Source organism: Akebia trifoliata, chromosome 5 (genome assembly GCF_017979445.1).
Source record: "Akebia trifoliata isolate Shusen 1 chromosome 5, ASM1797944v1, whole genome shotgun sequence".
Classification (NCBI taxonomy): Eukaryota; Viridiplantae; Streptophyta; class Magnoliopsida; order Ranunculales; family Lardizabalaceae; genus Akebia; species Akebia trifoliata.
Window position 1 is genome coordinate 28,014,705 of NC_141379.1, and position 24,530 is coordinate 28,039,234.

Sequence of the window (24,530 nt, forward strand, 5' to 3'; positions counted from 1 at the left end):
CAGTCTACTTGCTCAAAATCGTAGGTCAACCAACAATGTAGTTGCTCAAAATCGTGGGTTGCCCGACAATGTAGTTGCTCAAAATCGTGGGTGGACCGACAGTCTACTTGCTCAAAATCGTGGGTTGCCCGACAATGTAGTTGCTCAAAATCGTGGGTGGACCGACAGTTTACTTGCTCAAAATCGTGGGTTGCCCGACAATGTAGTTGCTCAAAATCGTGGGTGGACCGACAGTTTACTTGCTCAAAATCGTGGGTGGACCGACAGTTTACTTGCTCAAAATCGTGGGTTGCCCGACAGTCTACTTGCTCAAAATCGTGGGTGGACCGACAGTTTACTTGCTCAAAATCGTGGGTTGCCCGACAGTTTACTTGCTCAAAATCGTGGGTTGACCGACAGTCTACTTGCTCAAAATCGTGGTTGGGCCGACAATGTAGTTGCTCAAAATCATGGGTTGCTCTACAGTTTCCTTGCTCAAAATCGTGGGCGGGTTGACAGTCTACTTGCACAAAATCGTGGGTGGGCCGACAGTCTACTTGCTCAAAATCATGGGTGGGCCGACAGTCTACTTGCTCAAAATCGTAGGTCGACCAACAGTGTAATTGCTCAAAATCACTTAGATTAGCAATAGAGAATGGAAGGTATGGTTTCTTAATTTAGATTTTAGACTTGGATAATGACTTTGTGACCTTGCCGTGCATTGATTTATCACGACTCTTTAGACTTTTATCAAATTCATATCCATGATTGTTAAGGTGATGAAGTGACTTTTTGATTTGATTTTTAATGCTGGGGATTGAAGATAAAGGATCCATACTAAAGGATTCAAAAAGAATTTATTAGATACCCCGAGGGGTTGGCTCAATGAGCAATAATTCCTCAGGGACATCTGCAAGGGTGCACCTTCACTTACCCGCTGTGTGTGATGTGTGGGCGTTGCGGGACTAGTCCTTAGACAAGACCATGGTCTATGGATTGAGCAAAGCCCAGATACAGGCCGGACTCGATGCACAGGGAACACCACGTCATAATAAAGAAACTAGGACCCTGATTTTGCGGACAAAATGACTGCTATAAGCAGTCAATTTTAACCGACAGATTTCATCAGTTGCCCCAATAAAAACGACCCAATTTTTAACTGGGTTTTTGGGGTCAATTTTAACAACAAATCAGGACCATCCTTTGATGATGTCGTTTGTGTCATCTATCTTTGTTCCCCTCACCCACGATTTACCTTCTCTCTAGAGTGTAACTTTCTCTCACGCATCAACTCTGTACCTATTGAAATATTCAGCCCAGCACAAATGAACCACAACCACTAGATTATTGGAATTCTACAAGTGAACCTAGTGTTGGAGATGTTCCTACTTTCTTAGATGCTAATAATGTTTCCCATCCATCTTTTAATTTGTCACATGAAATAGTCACCCGTGCTATGGGTTGAAGTCAGCCCTCAATAGTCCTTCTTGGGTTGAAGTCATTTACAATTGTTAAACAGACACGACCATTTTTCAAGGACCGAAGGAAGTTCCCTCGGATGGCAGATCCACTTCTTCAAGGGGACTTCCCAATGAGCGGATTTTATCAAGCAGTTGCTGTTGCTGCCATATGTCTCTAAGAGAACGTTGCCTTACGTCCATTGATTAGTGAAGTTGCAAATGCACTATAAATTACCTTGCCGTGGCGCCAGCTGACAAGAGGGGCTTTACATCTCTTCCTATTTTGCATACGCACCAAGTACCAACCTAACCTTCCAAAAGGTAATTTGTTGTTTTCTTTAACACCAAATCTTTTATCCGCTAGAAACTGTAATGTGGGAGCCCAATAACCCCAAAATATTCAAAAAAATTATTGCTAAAACGATAGAAGAAAAATAAAAATAAATATTGAGGTCACTTCAGCCTTATTCTATATTAAAATAAAAAATAAAAAATAAAAAATAAAAAATAAATGTGAAGCACCGATGTATGTACACGTCACCAACAAACTCTATAAACTGAGTGCAATTTTGGCGACCCCCACTCTAGAGATCCCGCATACCCATTGGTTCACGTGGCATAACAAATTTAACAGATTTTCTCTCACACGTTGTGATTTTGTTCTTTCAAAAAACAACTTCAATCATTAATAGTAATTTAAGGGTAACAAATAAGATTACAAAATCTTTAGAACTCTATACGAAAAAAAAAAAATTTGATTTTAACAATTACTTCTTAAAAATAAATTAATACTAAAAAAATCATGGTTTCTAGCATCCATAAAAAGAGAGCTGCTATTCACGCCCCAACTTTACTTATTACACCCTAATTAAAAAAAAGAGGAAATGATTGATAATAAGTAAAAGTTGGGGTGCAAATATGAACTCTTTCTCTCTCCTCTTTAATTGGGGTGTGATAAATAATTAAGAAATTGGTGTGTGATAAATAAATGTTGGATTTCTATTTTTCCAAAAATAACCTCATGATTATACTAATTTAAAGTAATAATTGAATCGTTGTTCTCACCTCTCTCTTCATCGTCCGCAATCTTCTGGATAGTCATTGTTTTCCTACATAAGTTGGAACTCTAAATCTTTTCCCAATTTTTTTAGTAGACCATACATTTTTTATTTTTATACGCATTTTTTTAAAAGTAATGAATGTGAAGTTTATGATTTTGTTAATTGTAATTGTACGAATGTCAATTTTTATTTATTTACAATTTGAGGATAAATTTTGAATCCTTAATATAAATATTAACCATAGTCACTATAAGTTGGTTTTGGCACAACAAGAGTTACATTAATCCTTTAAGAAAATTCATTAATTGAATCAATTTACTAAACCTACTCCAAAAATAATGAGTCAATTTCAAATGCATCAAGTTGAGCAAAACATATATATATCGAACAAAAATAAATATTTTTATTATTTATGTTATTTCAAGATTTAATTTTTTTTATTTGATTTGTCTAGGTCAACTCAAAAGTTATCGACTTGACTCGACATAAGGGACAATTAATACTAGTTTTAAAATGAGTCCTGAAGGACTAAGAAAATCAACATTTTTTTAAGTATTAATTGGTTGAACTTGTTGGAGCTTGGAGTCTTTTTTTTTTTTTTTTTGTTAATATTAAATATTATGATTACAAAGTTTTGGCTAAAATTATAATGTCAACAATACAAAAACATTATAGTACTCATTCAAACAATTTCATGTAAAAAAAGAAAATAAAAAAATTAGGAGAGAGAGAGTTTATATTTGCACTCCAACTTTTACTTATTCTCAATCATTTACTTTATTATTATTATTTTTTAATTGGGGTGTAATATGTAAAGTTGGGGTGCCAATAGCAGCTCTCTTTTTTTGGATGCAAGAAACGACAGTTTTTTAAGTATTATTTTTTTTTTAGACTTAATTGTTAAAATTAAAAAAAAAAAAGTAATTTTTGTAGAATAGTAACTGATTTAACACGTTTAAAGTCCTAAAGATTTTGTAATCTTATTTGTTACCATTAAATTTCTATTAATGATCGATTGAGTTTAGTTTTGGAAGAACAAATTCACAGTGTGTGTTAGAGAAAATCTGTGCACCAATGGGCATGTGGAGTCTCTAAAGCGGGGGTTACTAAAATCGCACTCCACAAATCTCTAGGCCGAATCATTTTTTTGCTCACAGATCCCTTGGTGCTTGCAACGCTAAGCATACAAGGGTAGTTTTTTTTAACTAAAAAGGATACTTTTATAAATTAGAAATGCCATTCAATACACGAGATTGGTGGATGTGGGCAAAATTATTTTCCTCAAGATCTTTAATAGATTTTAAATCCATCAGGCAACAATCAAATCCTAAGTATAAGTCCATAATAGTTTATTTTCTCAAAAAAGTCAACAAAACTCTGGACCTTTAATAGATTTTTAAATCCATCAGCCAACAATCAATTTCAAGTACTTAATTTCTAGGTAGATTCGACAAAGTCCATATTAGTTTTCCTCATGAGTTGACTTTAAGAAAATAAATTTTAATTTCTCCCACCCAAAATACAGGTTCTCTCTCTTCTTCCAACAACATCTTTGCTTCTAAATATCTTATAAGTTAAAATTTCATCTAAGGGTATCTTTAAATTTCAATGTTTAAGGTTTAATTTCAGTTCAAATTTATTGTGTATTATTATTATATGTTGATATGATTTCTGATGCTCTTAAATGGAATTTATGTTTTATTTGAACCTTATAATAATTAGGAACTGTTGTTATTTGGATTGTTAGCTAAGTTGGTAAAGGCTTGACGAGTACTGTTGATCCCATGATTCAGAAATATCAAACCTCATTGATTCACATTTGCTGATCACCAAACCCGTGCTCGCTTAGCAAAGAAAATGGAGTAGGGAACTACCAAATCGATATAGAAAAAGTTGAAAATTCCACGATTGATGCACTAATCATTTTTATTTCAAAAATGATATATTACCGTTTCAGAATTAAAATATTTTACGTAAGTGGGAAACAATTTATTTCTCTAGAAACAGAATTTTTTAAAACTATTACTAAAATTAAAAAGGAAAACCATTTACGATTCTATAGAAGAGTGAATTTTTCCCCACTGGTAAAATAGAGAGAGATTTGAGGGGGTGATATTTTTTGTTTGATCGTAAAAATTCATAGTCAGTTGAATGAATTTTGTTCAAATTTTAGCCTTTTTTCGCTCTTCAATTTTTTCAGTTTTCTCAACCTCTAAGGCATGTTTAATTTGTTCATCTATGCAGATTGGGCCATTTTAATTATAAAAATATGGAACTGAAATAGCTCCTAATTAAACTTAATAGTAGATTTGGCAATAGTCAATCAACTACAATATGGATCGTCCAACAACCAATAGTGGATTTGGCTTGAACCACCTTAATCAGGATGAGCTCATCAACATGTACACGCCGCCCAATAGTGGATTTGGCTTGAACCACTCTAATCAGGATGAGCTCAACACATGATCTTAATTATGACCAACAGCGGATTTGGCTTGAACCATCATAGTGATCATCACGAGCCCAACACATATTAATCCTACCGCCAACGGTGCTGGATTAGGCTTGAGCCACAATCATACACAGGAGCCAAACACATATAAACTTACGGCCAACACTGAATTTGTCCGCAATAACTACAATGTTGGGGAGCACAATACAAATAGGTTAAGAATGAACAGTGGACTTCACCTCAATCACAATGTTCAAGAAGACAACGCGAAAAGTATGATTTCTTCATTTAGATTTAATACATAAGCATACTAAGTTATGTCCATGGTCTCAAATCTTGGTATTTCTTGTTCATCGACGAGACCGAGTTTTCTCAGACGAGTCAATGAAGATTCATTGAATTTAAAAAAGAAAAATAGTTAGAATTTAGACTTGTGAATGCTGATTTCTACTTTCCAAACTTCAGACTTCAGAGGTGTTACCTAACATAGCCTTAGAGTGAACCAACATTTCCATCCCTTAAGTTTCACTCTTTTAAGTTTTTAAGGATCTTGGATATGATCTTTCTCATTGGCATTGGCTATGAATGAGCTTAATTTGATAAAAAAAATTAAGTTCAAGCAGGCAGAATTATCAATAAATGTATTAATAAGAATGATAAAAATAAAAAAAATTCCTATAGCTCAAAAATTTAATGATCCACAATTTCTTTTGTAGAGAATACTAATCAGAAGACCACACACGAAACCAAAATCAAAAAAGAAGCCAAAGATGATAATGGAAAAATTGAAGGACAAACATTCACCTTTCACGAGCTCGCCTCCAGAACTAAGAATTTTTTAGCAGAATATCCATTGGGAGCTGGTGGCTTTGGAAGAGTCTATAAATGAGGACTAAATTAACTACTATGAATTGAGTGCTTTTTCTTCTTCTTGGAATAATTGAAGAAACTTAGGACTGATTTCGGATTATTATGATCAGTTTGTGGCTGTTAAGCAACTTTACGGGGAAGGGTTGCAAGCAAAAAGAGATTGTCTTAATTGAGGTTTTATTTCTAAGGTTCCTTCACCATCAAAATCTAGTTAATGTCATTGGATATTGTGCTGACGGAGATCAGAGGCTTTTGGTTTATGAGTATATGCCATTGGGGTCTCTAGAAGATCATCTACTTGGTATGTCATCAATTCTACTAAATCTTCTAATTTCATGAAATTTTATCCGAAAAAAAAATAAACATTTAAAATAATAATCTTCCTCTGAATTTGGAATAATTCAATATGTGTAACATATTTCTATGTGTAGCATATTTGTTTGTAGATCTTTCACTGGGCCAGAAGCCGATAGGCTGGTACACAAGAATGAAGATAGCAGCAGGAGCAGCTTACGGTTTGGAATATTTGCATGACAAGGCCAATCCCCCTGTTATACATCGTGATGTGAAATCGTCAAACATTTTGTTGGACAAAGGGTTCAATCCAAAAGTCTCCAATTTTGGGCTTGCCAAGCTTGGTCCTACTGGGGATAAATCAATAGTGCCAGGGAGTATGCAAGAAAAGGTCAGCTGACCTTCAAATCGGATATTTATAGTTTTGGAGTTGTTTTACTAGAGCTAATCACAGGGCGAAGGGCCATCGACTTCAGGAGGCCAATTGAAGAACAAAATTTAGTTTCTTGGGTAATTTTCTTCCTTATTCTTTACTTTTTGTTTCTCCTTTTTTTTATGGGTAAACTGGACTTGAACCCATGATGTCAGATTGAGTTGCTTTGCAATGTGCAAACCAAGTTAGCTATGGGTGTAAGCCCTACATGGCATTACCCTCTTATCTTAACTTATCTCTATCTTTTCCAATTTCTGATTGATCCTTACATGATTGGGTAAAAGTAATTCACAGTTTTTATTAGTTTTACTTAAGGGAGAATTACCAAATTAGTATGGTAAAATTGAAAAATTACCAAATGGCATACTGTTCATTTTATCAGTTTTATTTAAGGGGAGGTAACCAAGGGTATGTTGGTAAACCCATTACTAACTTCCATAAAGGCAGAGGGTCAGCCACAATAGAGAGAACCAATGGGATAGGGACTAGAAAAGGTGGAGACTTCCAAACCTTGGGCAAAATTGTTTGTCTCGACAACTTTGACAAAGAGTTTAACCAAGATACCTTTCTTCGAGCCCACCAAAAATGGCAAGGATGTGCTAATTGATTGCCTTGAAGATGTTTTAGAAGAAGGAATCTCTACATGAGACAGCTACTTGGTAGGACATTTTTTCAATGCTAAACTACCTTTCTTATTGATGAAAAATGCAGTGACCTCCTTGTGGAAAGTGAAAGACTCCCAGGTGATTTTCTCAGATGACAACACACTCTTCTTTTTCAAATTTGGAGAAGAAGAGGACATCCATGATGTTCTTGAGAAAGGCCCCCGGTTTGTTGGAGGGAAACTTATGGTACTCAAGCGTTGGGATCCTCTAGTAGAATCAGAAAAGAGAAAATTAGCCTCCATCCCCCTGTGGATCAAGCTCTTCAACCTTCCTAAACACTTGCGGACCCCTAGAGGTCTTGGTTATGTTGCTAGTGGTGTTGGGAGGCCATTGTACATGGACAATGCCATTGAGGAAGGTAGTAGGCTCTCATTTGCCAGAATTTGTGTGGAGATCATGGCTGACTCAGACCTCCTTAGAATCCTCGAAGTGAGGATCAACAAGGATATTCATGTTGATGCGAGGGTAGAATAGGTATCCCCCAAGGTGCAGCTCTTGCATTACCACTCAAACTCCAACTGCCCCAGTGCTAGGAATTCGATGCTTGTTGAGCAAAAGAAGAAATCCCCAAGGGAGTGCATAGCCGAAAAGAACAACCAAGAGGAGGCCACCATTGTTGAACCAGGTTCAAGTGATTGGAAGCAAGTCAGCTATTAGAAAAGAAGGTCCAATGCAGTTGTTGGAATCATGATCAAAGAAACCCCATGGACCATTGAGAATAACACCACATCAGTGGACCCCATAGAAGCTAATGAAGACTCCGAGGAAGAGGCTATGGAATGGAACAACTTTGTGGAAGAGGGGGAGCGCTCTGTGCCCCCAGTATTTAAAGCCAATGTTCAGGTTTCTAAAATTACCCCATACTCAATTCCCCTCAAGGAGCTCTACAGGAGGAGGAGGGAGCTCTAGACCCCCTAAGAAGAGGAAGAAAAATAACAAGAATGGCTCTCTTACTAATAGGTTCCAGGCCCTTAGTGAAGCCAACCCAGGTATGAAAATAGAGTGCATTCAACCAATCTCAAGGATTGAAGGCATCAAAGGGAAAGCCTACCCAAAGACTAACAAGGAGAAGGTGTATGCTAGAACAGAGGGAGACATTGACTAATGGACTTATTCAGAGCCTAATGCAGACACTGCTATAGGAGGGAGGGGGAAACCACCTAGCTCCCAATGAATTTTGCCTCTTGGAATGTTAAGGGTCTAAACGATCATGCAAAACACAATGAGGTGAGGAACTTCATTATGGAGAAGAAGTTAGCCATTATTAGCCTAATTAAAATCAAAGTTAGTAGCTAGAATGTCAATAAAATCATGAAGAAAGTTTGCCCCTCATGGCGAACGATTGATAACTACGATAAGGCCATCAATGGCAGGATTTGGGTTTTTTGGGACCCAAACATTGTAAGCGTTATCCCCGTTAGTAAAACTAATCAGATGACACCTCTCTTGTAATGAGAATGCCTTGGATTCTCATGAGGGATTTCAACTGTGTCAAGAATCAATATGAGAAAGTGGGTGCACTATGTGAAAATTTTCAAAATTCGACAGTCCAAAACCGTCGAATTGGTCCGTCGAATTTTGCCCTGTCGAAAAAATAATCGACGGTTAAAAATCATAGAATTTAGGATATAGTGACGGTCGCTGACCGTCTCTATAGAGGAAAACCCTATGGACTTATAGCGACAGTGGCTATTGGCCGTCGCTATAGGGTATTTTATTAAAAAATATCTTTTAAAGGCTACGGTTGCCGACTATCGCTATAGGGTATTCTTTTTTTAAAAATATTTTAGGTCCTCAACTAGAACTCACCCAATCTGGATGTGCATCAAATTTGTCAGGTTCATTTGGATTGGGCTTACTCCTACTTGATTGGGCTTATAAAAATGATTCCACAGAAGTACTTCTATTGAAAGTAGAGCTGTGCCAATGAAACCTACATAATCACTAAACCCGGCTTAGTTATGTTTTAGCTTATTTGAAGTAATTGGTTCAAACATTCACAAGGTTTAACATAAGCTTCTTGTCTACACAACTGAGAAAATGTAGCACATGGTACAAACATAACCAAAGTGCAATTCTCAAAGTCAATTTTCCCATGTCTAGTATCGCTTAGCCCAATACATATAGTTAAGCAAATTGAGAAAACTAAGAACACAGAGAAGTGTGTAAAACAGGTCCAATCGGTTGTGATTCAAATCGTTTCCACCCAACCACTCATGCCCAAACCGTCGACTCGCTGCATTAGGGATCGAGACCAATACAGAGCTAAGGAAGTACCCCGTGGAAGTTGAACACCACAACAATGAGGTACACATGCTCCTCATTCTATCAAGAGCCTCGGAGTAGAAAAAGTCTAGCATTCCCCCAAGTGTAAGCATATCTGACACACCAAGTAGAAAGTATTGCCACCCCAACCCAAAGACAGATAGCGTAATGTGATTCTTTGCAGCCCCACACCTCTTAACTTCCACTACTGCAGCAATGGCCATTGATCCAGATGCCAGAGCAAGTCCCAAGCCTATACGTCGGAGAGGTTAGAACAGTTACTCTTCCGCAAGGGCTTCTTGGCAAACACAGATGCCAAATGCTCATATAGGGGGATAGAGAGAAGCATGATTATGAGTGGAATAACCACCAGTGATGGAGTTGGTACTTCGAAATTATGAGAAAGCTTTCTGTTCATGGTCACTCCTTGATGCACCATGAAGGTTTGTAGTTGGGCCAAACAGCAATTCATCATTATTGTTTTGTGGTAGAGGGACAAAGAAAACCATTCCTCAACTCACCTATTGTAATTGGCAACCAACCATATCTAGCCATGTATCTCTTTGTTTCTTAACTGATTGCTTGAGAAGTCCTTGAGGAGCTTTGTCATTATGCCATCACAGTAAGGTAACATTTTCACCGCATTGTCCAAGATGTTCATCTATGAAACATAAACAAACATTGATCATCAATGGAGAATTCTTACCCATCATTTGATTCTAAAATTCGATGATGTTAGTTTGACTCGGATTATCAAAGTGATTCTCCCATAAGCAGAAAATGAAATTGGCTAAAATCAGAAGTAATGCAGGACCCATTCTAACTATTAATGTTTCAAATGAAAAGAATTTGCATAAATTCTTACCACTTCATAACTTCGAAATGCAAAAGTCCTCTTTGAGGGCAAAACGATAATTTTTCAACCCTAAAAATTTAAATTTTAAAAATTAATAATTAAAATATTAATGAACATAAAGTGAAACCTTAATAAACTAAATTTAAAATTTTAAACAAATAAAATCAATTAATTAAGCCCACGGGCCAAATTTTAAGTGGTAGCCCACTTGTTCAAATGGAGCCCACCTGATATTTATTAAAAGACCCCTCCATTTGGGAGACCAAAGAATTAAAGATATAATTAGGGAGATTCTCAAAAAAACTTTTAAAAAATATTCTTTCATTGTACGTAAGAATTAAAATCCTAATTAAACCCTAATTCACCTTATCTAAAAGAAATCTAGTTAAACTTAAAAACTCCCAAAAAACTCTATAAATAAGAGTCTCTACAACCCAATCTCGCAGGTCAATAGAAATCTTAGGAAAAAGAGGTCAGAAACATTCCCCCCCCAACCTTCCCAAAACCCTAAATCTGAAGCCTTAACTCCCTACTTAACATTCAAACCGTAGTTTTTGCTCAAAAAAATCCAGAAACCTTCAAAAACACCTAGAAATCTTCCAAAAAATTAGAAAACACTCAGATCTAGGAGGAAGATACTTTATCTTGGAGATCAAAATCGGATCTAGTGACTAAGAAAAAATAGGAAAACTCACACGAGGACGCTCTCCGCCAGTTCTGAGGGAACGTATTGTCGTAATCACCTAGGTAAAATAGTCTTTTTTATTTTATTATTTATTTTATTTATTTTTAGGTCTATTTAGTAATGTAACTTTTTAGGAAAAAGTAGAGACCGACGTTTATTGGGTGGGGTTAGTACCTATCACCTTCCAACCCCGTAACATGATCATCGGACCTATTCTTTTTATAGATCAATGTTTTTATCTATTTAAAGTCAATATTCGATTCCTAGACCATAATAACTAGGTGGCGACTCCCAGACCCAAAAAAAAGTGGATTCGCAACCCATAGATCGAAGGCGCTTTCAATATTTTAGTTAACGTCCTTTATAGGCTACAATTTCATGGCTGCATCATATTTAATAAATAATTTTAAAAAGTCCTAAAAAAAAGGAATGAGTAATGAACTTTCAAATCTTAAATTAAAATCCCAGGGAAAAATAACTTTTTTTTTTCAAAAAAGGTGCAAAAACTTGAGATTTACAACTATGATCATGATTTTGAGATTACATTTGCTACCTCTTTTATGTTGTGTGATTTATACAAAGAATGAATGGATGATGTCAATTTTCTCTAGGATTTTAGTAATTATCAAAATGAGAGGTTGAAGATGATAACAAGCTTTCTAAATTAGAAAACTCAAGACTTTCAATCTTACACACTAAATCTGACGTCTCATACTAATTTTGATATTAGAGATGTTGATTTTTTTACTAGATTTTAATTGTGAGGATATTTTAGTCTTTTGACAATTTCTTATCCTCCCAAACATGGGCATGACTTGACCGGAACGGTATTTCAGCCTTTGACCAATAGTTATTTTGTCAAAGCATGATTTGTTGTTGGTCCCTTGTTAAGGGCAGCCGTCAAGGGATCTAAGTCATCAATTTGAAAATGAGGGGGGGAGGGCGGGTATCTCTAATATTCATCCCCCCCCCCCCCCCCCAACCAGTACTTTGACACCATTTCATAATCCATCCAATACCAAATTTTCACTCTAAGGATTTGATGATGATCTATGATTTTCAACAACCATCTTTTGATGTTATCCATGTATTATTTATGTTTCTTTGTAACTTGTAAAGTTATTTGTGAGGGATTGATTTCAATATAATGAGACTAAAAATTAATAGCAATAGGATTCACATCAATACATAGTTTGTACAAAAGTTGACCCAAGTCAATAATGAAAGAAAACAAAGCAAGATGCAATCACAAATAAAATACAAAGATTTTACATGGTTCTTTCAAGATTGAGACCGATTCTACTATGAAGAGAAAATTCATAGTTAACATATTATACTCTTTCACAGAAAATAGAAAATTTGTGCGGCTTGAAGAATAATACCTCCTTAATGACCAGCTCTATCAGGCTCCATAAACCATAACATATTCTCAAATTTTTTTTAATGTAGATGTTAATTTTGAGAGAGGAAATTTATTATTGTTACATGCAGTATTGATCCATCTATGATCAGAAAAGAAAGAAACCTTATGTGGCTTTCCATTGATTCCATCATAGCAATTGGATTTGTCTTCAAAGCTTAGCGAGCAACCTTATGTGGCTTCTCTTGGGTTCATTCTTCTTAGTTTGTGAGGCTATTGGATACGATCTTTCTTACTGGCATTGGGTATTAATGAGCTTCATTATTAATTTGATAGAATTATTGGAAGTTTATATTAAGAACTGTAAGGGTATTCGATATTTTAATAACTAAATGGAACTATTGCAGTGAAAAGATCCACCTTTTGTGAGCTTGCCTCAACAACTAATAATTTTCGACGAGAATGTCTATTGGAAGCAGGTAGGTTTGGAATAGTCTACAAGGGGTACCTTAAATATTGTGCTAAGGTAAATGAGGACAAAGCTATTATGAACTGAGGCCACCTTCTTTTTCTTCTTCTACTACAAAAAGGACTTCAGACATCACTTATATATATATATATATAAGATAGACATTTTTTTTGTTGAAAAAATAACATTTAAAGTGCAATTTTCACGGGTGGAGAGATTGCACCTAATTGTGAGGGATTTTAGATATTGGTTTATATATAAACATTAGACATCGATTTTGGGAAAACTGATGTCTAAAATCCCTTTTTATGTGCACATTTTCATTAGAAGACTAGACACCATGACTCCCATAAACATCGTTTAAAAATCGCTTTCTAAAGTCTTTTTTGTACTAGCATTCTTGGAATAATTGAAGAAACTTATGACTAATTTTAGCTCATTATGATCAGCTTGCAACTATTAAGCTATTGGACAGGAATGGGTTGCAAGGAAACAAAGAGTTTATTGATGAGGTTATAAAGTTAGGTCTCATTAAACATGAAAATCTGGTTAATCTCATTGGATATTGTGCTGATGGAGATCAAAGGCTTTTGGTTTATGAGTATATGCAATTGTGGTCTTTAGAAAGTCATCTTCTAGGTATGTCGATTATACTAGATCTTTTGATTTCATGATATTTCTTCGAAGAAAATTTTTAAGTAATAATCTTCCTTTGATTTTGTAATAATTCATTTTGGACAAAATTGCAATACTAGTCACAAATTTTTTTGCAGATCTTGCTCCACACCAAAAACCATTGGACTGGTCTACAAGAATGAAAATAGCAGCAGGGGCCGCTAGAGGTCTGGAATATTTGCATGACAATGCAAATCCCCCTGTTATACATTGCGACGTAAAATTGTCCAACATTTTGTTGGATGAATGGTTCAATCCAAAACTCTCCGAAGGGCTTGCCAAGCTTGGTCCTACTTGGGATAAGACTAAGCTATCACGAGGATCCATGGAGGGGGCATATAGGTCTCGTGCCTTGAAGTATACAAGAACAAGTAAGCTGACCTTGAAATCGGATATTTACAGTTTTGGAGTTGTTTTACTAGAGTTAATCACAGGACGAAGAGCCATGGACACTAGGAGGCCAATTGAAGAACAAAATTTAGTTTCTTGGGTAATTTTCTTCCTTACTCTTTTTTGTATCTCCATAATTTCTTGAATGTGAATCCATCTGAGGTTTGATTTTCTATGAATTGGAGTTTGGAAATGATGTCGATGAAATAAAAGCTGTTATTCTACAAGAAGTTAATTGGAATGCTCGTGGCTTCAAGAAGAGTTGGGACAAATCATAATTCTTACGAGGTCAATCCATCATTTTCAGTTAAAAATATGACTCATCATAAATCACCATTGTAAATTTATTCAGTCAAACCTACAACTAAATTTCAATCAAGAGCCACTACCTTTGTTCACCAAACACTCTTAAATAAAATGATAGGTTTTTGAATAATGATTTTCTGATGCCACCTCTAACACACACCCTTGACATGGCATGTGCTAGAACCATAGATTCTTTCCTTGGGATACACAACTGCACTTATTTATGGGGATGTACAATTGTGTATCCCAAGGAGAAAATCTATGGTTCTAGCCCATGCCATGCACGTCAGGGGCGCGTGTCAGATGGGGGGCATTAGAAAATCACGACTCTAGTAGTCTTCAAATATTGGGTAATTTACCAAAATGTTCACCGAAAATTAAAAATTACCAAAATGGTAGTTTACCATTTTGGTAAATAAGTTATTTTACCAAAACAGTAAAATTTGAAACGAACAATAATTTCGTAACAAAAATACCCTTTTAGCTTTGTTTTATAAAACAATAAACATATCCCCCTAATAGCTTTGAGCAAGCATAGAATTATTCAATGGCTGACTTTACTACATATCAAAAGCTAGTAAGTAGCATCTTCATAATTTTAATCGAATTTAGAAGGTTGGTTTTTGATTAACATGTAACTTTTCTTTCATCAGTCATGGATATTGTTTGAACTTTTTCAAATACTATGTGATAATTTTTACGAATGTGTTGGTGAGCCTTACTGTATACCTTATATCTCTGTCCTTGTTGAACAATGCATTCATATCTACCTTGTATTCAAGTTGATTGAAACCATGGTCCAAAATCATTTATTTGCCTTGTTTCTTCGATATTTACTTGGTGTCAATGTTGTTATTCTGTTGAACAGGTGCGACCATTTTTCAAGCGAGACGAAGATAGTTCGGATGAATGCCAAAGTGTTGTTTCTGAAGACATAGAAAGGGATTCAAATTCAAGGTAAGAACAAACAAGTGACCCAAATGGATATGTTGCAAATAAATTCGTGTAGTACTTTGATGTCTTTCCAAATAATTGTTTGCGAAGCAGATATTGAATGCAACCTATAATGCAAATGGAAGATGAATTGGGTTGAGGTGCAGACTAGGTTGCTCTCTATAAGACATTTCTCACCTCTGCAACAATGTTGTTGTTAATAGAAACTATGATGATAGGCCCTTGGGATACAACTACTATTAATCTCTATTTTGCAATGAAACAGAGATGTTAGGGATTCCTACGAAAAATGTAAATAATGGTTCTAATCTGTTGAATTCATATACTAATCTCTAGAAAATCTATGTTTTTCCAATTATCTCAACTGTCTATTTGATGGAGAGATAAGAGAAAAAACATGTATTTCTTTCATATCAGAATCATAGTAACAAAGTTGCATTCAGTAATCTTTTGGTAAGGGTTCATCTCCCTTCAACTTTATCGTCTTCCTCTTCTCCTATCTTTTTTTAAATATATCTCGCCAATTTTACTATCTTTCTTATTTTACCCCATTTTCAATAATACCTCTAACTTTACTATCTTTCCACTTTAACCCACTTTATTGTCTTTTTCTCATCTTTCTCTTTCTTAATAATACCTTTCTAACTTTATTATTTTTCCTTTTTTACCTCCCTTAACCTTAAAGAGGATGCACGTAGGCCAGTGACAATCCTTTATGTGATAGGGTTAAAAGTTTTGAAATGACTTGATTTTTTATTTTGCAAAGATGATCTATATGGTGTAGGGATCATCCTCTTAAAAAAATCAACCAATTTTGAAACTTCTAACCCCATTAAAAGTCATTTACAAGTTAACGGTAAAAATTGTAATGGTTGATGACTCATCTACTTGTAAATCACTTTTGATGGATTACCACATCAACAATTCTGACAGCCCTCTAAATTTCATCAAAAATTTTGGATCCAAAAAATAAAATAAAATTGAATTTTGTTTTCCTTTGAGCTTGATCCAGGGTTTTGAAAATGGATGGCCATCAAACTTCCACTTAACTCCCAAACTTAAAATAAAAATTCAACGATGAAAAATAACACTTGTCGTTAAAATAAAATAAAATATTCAAAACTCATAGAATTGTGTCCTCTACAATTGTGAAGCATCGATCATGTGTTTGGATGTCACAATGTGATCCCAAGGACCTTTAGTAAGGGTGAAATCCTTAGTCCATGCTCTACATGGTCCCTTCTTCAATGCAACCTTTTCCCTATAGATATATATATATATATATGGGTCCTGTTCGGCACCCAACCATTTACCCAATAATTTGCCCAACTATTTTTGTCTTACATGAGTTAGAAATTTTGGAATGGGCTGATTTTTGGTGAGGATGATCTCCCATAGAGATCATCCTCACCAAAAATCAGCCCATTCCAAAATTTCTAACCCAATATTTGCAATTTGAAAAATCGTGGACCGTCCATTTCTTGTAAAGCATTTGTGATGGGGTTAGAAGTTTTGGACTAGGCTGATTTTTGGTGAGGATTATCTCCTCACCATAGAGATCATCCTCACCAAAAATCAGCCCATTCCAAAACTTCTAACTCATGTAAGACAAAAATGGTTGGGTGTTGAACATTTCCATATATATATATATATATATGGGAAATGTTCAGCAACAAACATTTTGGCAAAACATTTTTCAAAACATGGGTTAGAGGTTTTGGAATGGGCTGATTTTTTGTCAGGTTGATCTCTACGGTGAGGAGATCATCCTCCCCAAAAATCAGCCCGTTCCAAAACTTCTAACCCCATCAAAAATGGTTTACAAAAAATGGACGGTCCAAGAGTTTTCAACTTGTAAACTGGGGCTAGAAGTTTTGGAATGGGCTGATTTTTGGTGAGGATGATCTCCTCGGCGAGGAGATCATCCTCACCAAAAATCAGCCCATTCCAAAACCTCTAACTCATGTTTTGAAAAATGTTTTGCCAAAATGTTTGTTGCTGAACAGGACCTATATATATATATATAGGGAAATGTTCAGCACCCTAAGTTTTACCACACACTTTAACAAACGTTTTTTGTCCTACATGGGTTAGAAGTTTTGGAATGAGTTGATTTTTGGTGAGGATGATCTCTATGATTAGAAGATCATCCTCCCCAAAAGTCAGCCCATTCCGAAATGTTTAGCCCCATGTTTACACGTTGAAAAATCGTGGACCGTCCAATTTTTGTAAATCAATTTTGATGGGGTTGGAAGTTTTGGAATGAGCTGATTTTTTGTGAGGATGATCTCCTCACCATAGAGATCATCCTCACCAAAAATCAGCTCATTCCGAAACTTCTAACCCATGTAAGACAAAACGCGTTTGTTAAAGTGTGTGGTAAAACTAAGGGTGGCGAACGGGACCCTATATATATATATATAGGGTCCCGTTCGCCACCCTTAGTTTTACCACACTTTAACAAACGCGTTTTGTCTTACATGGGTTAGAAGTTTCGGAATGAGCTGATTTTTGGTGAGGATGATCTCTATGGTGAGGAGATCATCCTCACCAAAAATCAGCTCATTCCAAAACTTCCAACCCCATCAAAATTGATTTACAAAAATTGGACGGTCCACGATTTTTCAACTTGTAAACATGGGGCTAAACATTTCGGAATGGGCTGACTTTTGGGGAGGATGATCTTCTAATCATAGAGATCATCCTCACCAAAAATCAACTCATTCCAAAACTTCTAACCCATGTAGGACAAAAAACGTTTGTTAAAGTGTGTGGTAAAACTTAGGGTGCTGAACATTTCCCTATATCTTCTAATATATATATATATATATATATATATAGGGAAATGTTCAGCACCCTAAGTTTTACCACACACTTTAACAAACGTTTTTTGTCCTACATGGGTTAGAAGTTTTGGAATGAGTTGATTTTTGGTGAGGATGATCTCTATGATTAGAAGATCATCCTCCCCAAAAGTCAGCCCATTCCGAAATGTTTAGCCCCATGTTTACAAGTTGAAAAATCGTGGACCGTCCAATTTTTGTAAATCAATTTTGATGGGGTTGGAAGTTTTGGAATGAGCTGATTTTTGGTGAGGATGATCTCCTCACCATAGAGATCATCCTCACCAAAAATCAACCTATTCCGAAACTTCTAACCCATATAGGACAAAACACGTTTGTTAAAGTGTGTGGTAAAACTTAGGGTGCTGAACGGGACCCATATATATATATATATATATAGGGTCCCTTTCAGCAACAAACATTTTGACAAACATTTTGGCAAAACATTTTTAAAACATTGGTTAGAGGTTTTGGAATGGGTTGATTTTTGGTGAGGATGATCTCTAAGGTGAGGAGATCATCCTCACCAAAAATCAGCCCATTCCAAAACTTCTAGCCCTATATTTACAAGTTGAAAAATCGTGGACCGTCCATTTTTTGTAAACCATTTTTGATGGGTTAGAAGTTTTGGAATGAGCTGATTTTTGGTGATGATGATCTCCTCACCGTAGAGATCATCCTCACCAAAAATCAGCCCATTCCAAAACCTCTAACCCATATTTTGAAAAATGTTTTGCCAAAATGTTGTTGCTGAACATTTCCCATATATATATATGGGGCGGTTCAAGGGCCATATGAGAAAACATATAAGAAAACTTTCGTTTTTCAAAATAAGCGTTAGAGGTTTTGGATTGAGCTGTTTTTGCAAGGATGGTCACTATGATGAGAAGATCATCCTCACAAAAAATCAGCTCAATCAGAAACTTCTAAATCCATCAAAAGTGATTTACAAATTAGTGATAAAAAGTGGTAAAAAATCGACGGTCCACATTCTAAATCACTTTTAATGGGGTTAGAAGTTTCAGATTGAGCTGATTTTTTTTTTTTTTGGATGATCTTCCCATCATAGAGATCATCCTCACAAAAAATCAGCTCAATCCAAAATTTCTAACTCATATTTTAAAATTTTATTAAAAACGAAAGTTTTCTTATATGTTTTCTCAGATGGCCCTTGAACCTGACCCTATATATATATATAGGGGACGGTTCGAGGGACGTTTGAAAAGCAGTGTTGGAAACCGATGTTTCCAACTTGTTGGATTTAACGGTTCGAACGGCGGCTGTGATTATCGTTTGGAAACAGCTGGAAAGAAACATGTTTTTAATAAAAATTCATTTAATTATAAAAAACTCCTTCTATTACGGGATTTATTAAAATTAAATCCAATCTCTCTCTCTCTCTCTCTCTCTCTCTCTCTCTCTCTCTGTGAACTCGAACACAGGTGAAATGTTTCTCGATCTCTCGATCGATCGATCAACCTCATTCTCTCTCTCGATTGACCTTAACGTGAGTTTATCATTAATTTTAAAACTTTGCTGTAACAAAAGAATTTAAATACCAGGACTGCAAATCAGCGACACTGAAATCTTGAAGTGGATCGGGATCGGTGCATGAAAAAGACAGTTTAAAACACGAGCAGAGAAAATCAGATTGTCATGTTTACTTTACTCACTACTTCTTTTGTAAGTGTTCTGAGAGGTTATTAGTATATATAAGCTCTTTTTCATAGTGGGTTTACGATGTAAGGGGTGTCAAGAGAGGTTGATGTCATTTCTTAACCTTCACCCACCGAGGGTTAGCTGAGATTCTAAAGACATCGGCGATGTAACATAAGGGTGGCGTAACCCCACAAAAATTGTTCAAAATATACTTTTATACTGTGTTATCTTCCACAGTTCTACTTAAGGACAGGGTAGGCGGATCTGTACACGAAGACTAAGGGGGTCTTTCCCCTACAAAATTTTAATTTAAAAAAAAAATACTGTGTTATCTTCTACAGTTCTACATAGGAGGGCTTGAACTACCTGTAGATTACAGGTGCCATAAGCTGATTCTGAATCTCTTCTGTTGTTACACAAACCTGAGGTTTATGAGAGAGATTACTAACTCTAGCAAAAAGCTCCAGTACTGAGTGATTTTTTTCTCACAATAGCCCAACAGCCATTTGACATGTGGCGTGAGTCACATCATTAATGGAGAGAAAAGTTACTCTCTCATGCCCACACAAAGGGTAATAGAAATTGGAGGGAGATTTCTATAATTATATGAAATCTTATTAGAAACATGTTGCTTTCCAGCTGTTTCCAAATGATAATCACAGCCGTTCAAACCGTCAAATCCAACGAGTTGGAAACATCGGTTTCCAACACACTGCTTTCAAACGTCCCTCGAACCGTCCCCATATATATATATATATATATAGGGAAATGTTCAGCACCCTAAGTTTTACCACACACTTTAACAAACGTTTTTTGTCCTACATGGGTTAGAAGTATTGGAATGAGCTGATTTTTGGTGACGATGATCTCTATGATTAGAAGATCATCCTCCCCAAAAATCAGCCCATTCCGAAATGTTTAGCCCCATGTTTATAGGTTCAAAAATCGTGGACCGTCCATTTTTTGTAAATCATTTTTGATGGGGTTAGAAGTTTTGGAATGAGCTGATTTTTTTTGGTGAGGATGATCTCCTCACCATAGAGATCATCCTCACCAAAAATCAGCCCATTCCGAAACTTCTAACCCATGTAGGACAAAACGCGTTTGTTAAAGTGTGTGGTAAAACTTAGGTGCCGAACGGGACCCATATATATATATATATATATATATATATGGGAGGCGTTCGGCGCCAAACAGTTTAACAAACATTTTGGCAAACATTTTTAAGCCGACAGATTTAAAGTAAATGAATGGATCAGATTTAATTTTATTGTTTTATAAAGTTATAAGTTAATTACAGTGCCGTCCCTCATTTTCATCGTATTTAGGCGACGCCCCTCTCCTCTTTCAAACCGAACGAAGTAAGGTTCTGTTACCTTTCTTCTCTGTCGAACCTTCTGTCATTCTCACTCTCTCTCTCTCTCTCTCTTTCTCTCTCTCTCTCTCTCCTCTCTTCTCTCTCTCTCACTCTCGCTCCAGCTCTCTCATTCATTCTCGGTATCTCTCTCGTTCTCGCTCGGTCTCTCACTCGCTCTCGGTCTCGCTCTTACTCACTCATTCTCTTTCGTCGATGGAGTTGCAGAGAGGTCGAGGTTCCAGGCGTTCGTGCTTCGTCGATGGAGTTGCAGAAAGGTCGAAGTTGCAGTCATTTGTGCTTCGTCGATGGAGGTCAGCCGTTCGTGTTTTGTGAGAGAATCAGAGAATCGTCGAACGAGAGAGATAGTTCTGTCGAGGTAGTTGCGAGAGCGAGAATGAGAGAGCTTGAGCAAGAAGGTTTCATGAGAGAATCAAGGAATGAGAGGGTGAGCACAAGAGGGCTTTACTTGGTTCTATCGAGAGAGGAAATGAGAGAGTTCTCACTCTCTGTTTTTCTTTTCTTTTTTTAAATCGACAGGGAGGACGCACTAATATACAAACTTTTGAGGGATGGCGCTGTTAAAATCCTTCACTTAAACCCGATCACCTGTTGTTTGAATCTCGACCACCCATTTCGTTGTTATCCAACGCATGAAAAATGTTTTGTGCCGAACGGGACCCTATATATATATATAGGGAAATGTTCAGCACCCTAAGTTTTACCATACACTTTAACAAACGTTTTTTGTCCTACATGGGTTAGAAGTTTTGGAATGGGCTGATTTTTGGTGAGGATGATCTCTATGATTAGAAGATCATCCTCCCCAAAAATCAGCCCATTCCGAAATGTTTAACCCCATGTTTACAAGTTGAAAAATCGTGGACCGTCCATTTTTTGTAAATCATTTTGATGGGGTTAGAAGTTTTGGAATGAGCTGATTTTTGGTGAGGATGATCTCCTCACCATAGAGATCATCCTCACCAAAAATCAGTCCATTCCGAAACTTCTAACCCATGTAGGACAAAACGCGTTTGTTAAAGTGTGTGGTAAAACTTAGGGTGCCGAACGGGACCCATATATATATATAAATATATATATATGGGAAATGTTCAGCAACAAACATTTTGGCAAAACATTTTTCAAAACATGGGCTAGAGGTTTTGGAATGGGCTGATTTTTGGTGAGGATGATATCTATGACGAGGAGATCATCATCACCAAAAATCAGCCCATTCCAAAACTTCTAACCCCATCAAAAATGATTTACAAACAATGGACGGTCCACGATTTTTCAACTTGTAAACTGGGGCTAGAAGTTTTGGAATGGGCTGATTTTTGGTGAGGATGATCTCCTCACCGTAGAGATCATTCTCACCAAAAATCAGCCCATTCCAAAACATCTAACCCATGTTTTGAAAAATGTTTTGCCAAAATGTTTGTTGCTGAACGGGGACCTTATATATATATAGGGTAGCGTTCAATGGCAAACTTTTTGGCAAAACATTTTTCAAAACATAAGTTAGAAGTTTTGGAATGGGCTGATTTTTGGTGAGGATGATCTCTACGGTGATATATAGGGTAGCGTTCAATGTCAAACTTTTTGGCAAAACATTTTTCAAAACATAAGTTAGAAGTTTTGGAATGGGCTGATTTTTGGTGAGGATGATCTCTACGGTGAGGAGATCATCCTCACCAAAAATCAGCCCATTCAAAACCTCTAACTCATGTTTTGAAAAATGTTTTGCCAAAAAGTTAGCCATTGAACGCCCCCCATATATATATGTATATATATTAGTTTTGAATCCATTAGCCCACAATCAATAAAAAAGTATTTAATTTCTAGGTTGCTTCGAGGTCATTTTCCTCATTAGTTGACTTTGAGAAAATATATTTTTACTTTCTCCAACAAGTGGGATATATATAAGCAAGTACTTAATTTCTAGCTTGCTTCGAGGTCATTTTCCTCATTAGTTGACTTTGAGAAAATATATTTTTACTTTTTCACAAGTGGGTTATATATATATATGTAAGAATTAAATTTCTAGGTTGCTTCGAGGTCATTTTCCTCATTAGTTGAGTTTGAGAAAATATATTTTTACTTTCTCCAACAAGTGGGATATATATAAGCAAGTACTTAATTTCTAGCTTGCTTCGAGGTCATTTTCCTCATTAGTTGACTTTGAGAAATATATTTTTACTTTTCCACAAGTGGGTTATATATATATGTAAGAATTAAATTTCTAGGTTGCTTCGAGGTCATTTTCCTCATTAGTTGACTTTGAGAAAATATATTTTTACTTTCTCCAACAAGTGGGATATATATAAGCAAGTACTTAATTTCTAGCTTGCTTCGAGGTCATTTTCCTCATTAGTTGACTTTGAGAAGTATATTTTTACTTTCTCCACAAGTGGGTTATATATATATGCAAGAATTAAATTTCTAGCTTGCTTCGAGGTCATTTTCCTCATTAGTTGACTTTGAGAACATATATTTTACTTTCTCCAACAAGTGGGATTTATCTATACATGGGAAGCGTTCGGGGGCCCTAAAGAAAGCCAAACATTGTGTCAAACATTTTTCAATATATAGGTTAGAGATTTCAGAATGGGTTGATTTTTTGTGATGATGATTTATATGGTGAAGAGATCATCCTCACCAAAAATCAAATTATTCTGAAATTTCTAACCCTAGTTTACAAGTTGAAGAATCGTGGATCGTCCGATTTTTATAAACCACTTTTGATGATGTTAGAAGTTTCAGAATGAGCTGATTTTTGGTGAGGATGATCTCCTCATCATAGAGATCATTCTCACAAAAAAATCAGCACATTCTGAAGCCTCTAACCCATATATTGAAAAATGGTTGGCCCTCTTTAGGGCCTCCGAATGCCACCCATATATATATATATATATATATATATACATGATTTCTTGGTAGCTTCGAGAAACTCTTTATTCATTCTCCTCATGGGTCTTTGAGAAAATATATTTTAATTTCTTCAACTAGTCAAAGTTTTATATATATATATATGTGCATGAAGAACAATGTGAACACACGGTCTAATGACCACTACCATAAATATAGAATAATGTTGGAGTGACCTCAAGAATATACCCCATATCGCACATCCTAATGTGAAAGTTTGTAAGAATCATAGATGTTTTTCATCGAGATACACGTCAAAAAGTATCTATGGTTCCTGCACACTTTCACATTGATGTGCAATATGAGGTATAATCTTGAGGTCAATCAAGCACGACTAAGATTATACTCAAAACAAACTCCTTAATCATTTTCTTCATGAGTTTTTGAGAAAATATATTTTAATTTCTTCAATTAGAAGGAGTTTTATATATATATACATGCAAGGAGAACAATGTGTAGGAATCTCCCACCTGTACACTCTTCTAATTAACCCCAATATTAGATTTGGCTGACCCTGATCTACTGCAATATGGTTGAGTCGAACCATAGCAAGAGCCATGGTGGGTTGTCAG

At 35.9% G+C, this 24,530-nt stretch overlaps 1 protein-coding gene and 1 long non-coding RNA gene across 3 annotated transcripts; both read left to right on the plus strand.

Moving 5' to 3' along the window:
- The first annotated feature begins 513 nt into the window (after positions 1 to 513).
- On the plus strand, positions 514 to 9,526 carry LOC147401935 (uncharacterized). Of its 2 annotated transcripts, none has more exons than XR_015178235.1 (5): positions 514 to 641; positions 5,933 to 6,123; positions 6,254 to 6,626; positions 7,261 to 8,441; positions 9,389 to 9,526. It is a non-coding gene; the product is annotated as an uncharacterized LOC147401935 (long non-coding RNA). The 2 variants fall into 2 exon arrangements; XR_015178236.1 differs by having other exon boundaries at positions 527 to 641; positions 5,669 to 6,123.
- Positions 9,527 to 9,695: 169 nt separating this feature from the next.
- LOC147401936 (putative serine/threonine-protein kinase PBL7) lies at positions 9,696 to 21,615 on the plus strand. The gene is made up of 7 exons (XM_086444456.1): positions 9,696 to 9,747; positions 12,770 to 12,906; positions 13,299 to 13,488; positions 13,623 to 14,014; positions 15,089 to 15,177; positions 21,259 to 21,478; positions 21,571 to 21,615. Exons 1-7 carry the CDS (start codon positions 9,696 to 9,698, stop codon positions 21,613 to 21,615), a joined length of 1,125 nt encoding a protein of 374 aa, XP_086300582.1.
- Positions 21,616 to 24,530: the final 2,915 nt, after the last annotated feature.

Coding starts and splice junctions, on each gene's coding strand:
- LOC147401936 (XM_086444456.1), top strand. CDS start 9,696: ATGGCCATTGATCCAGATGCCAGAGCAAGTCCCAAGCCTATACGTCGG. Junction 14,015..15,088: donor AACAAAATTTAGTTTCTTGG/GTAATTTTCTTC, acceptor TCTGTTGAACAG/GTGCGACCATTTTTCAAGCG. Junction 15,178..21,258: donor GAAAGGGATTCAAATTCAAG/GTAAGAACAAAC, acceptor ATGGAGTTGCAG/AGAGGTCGAGGTTCCAGGCG.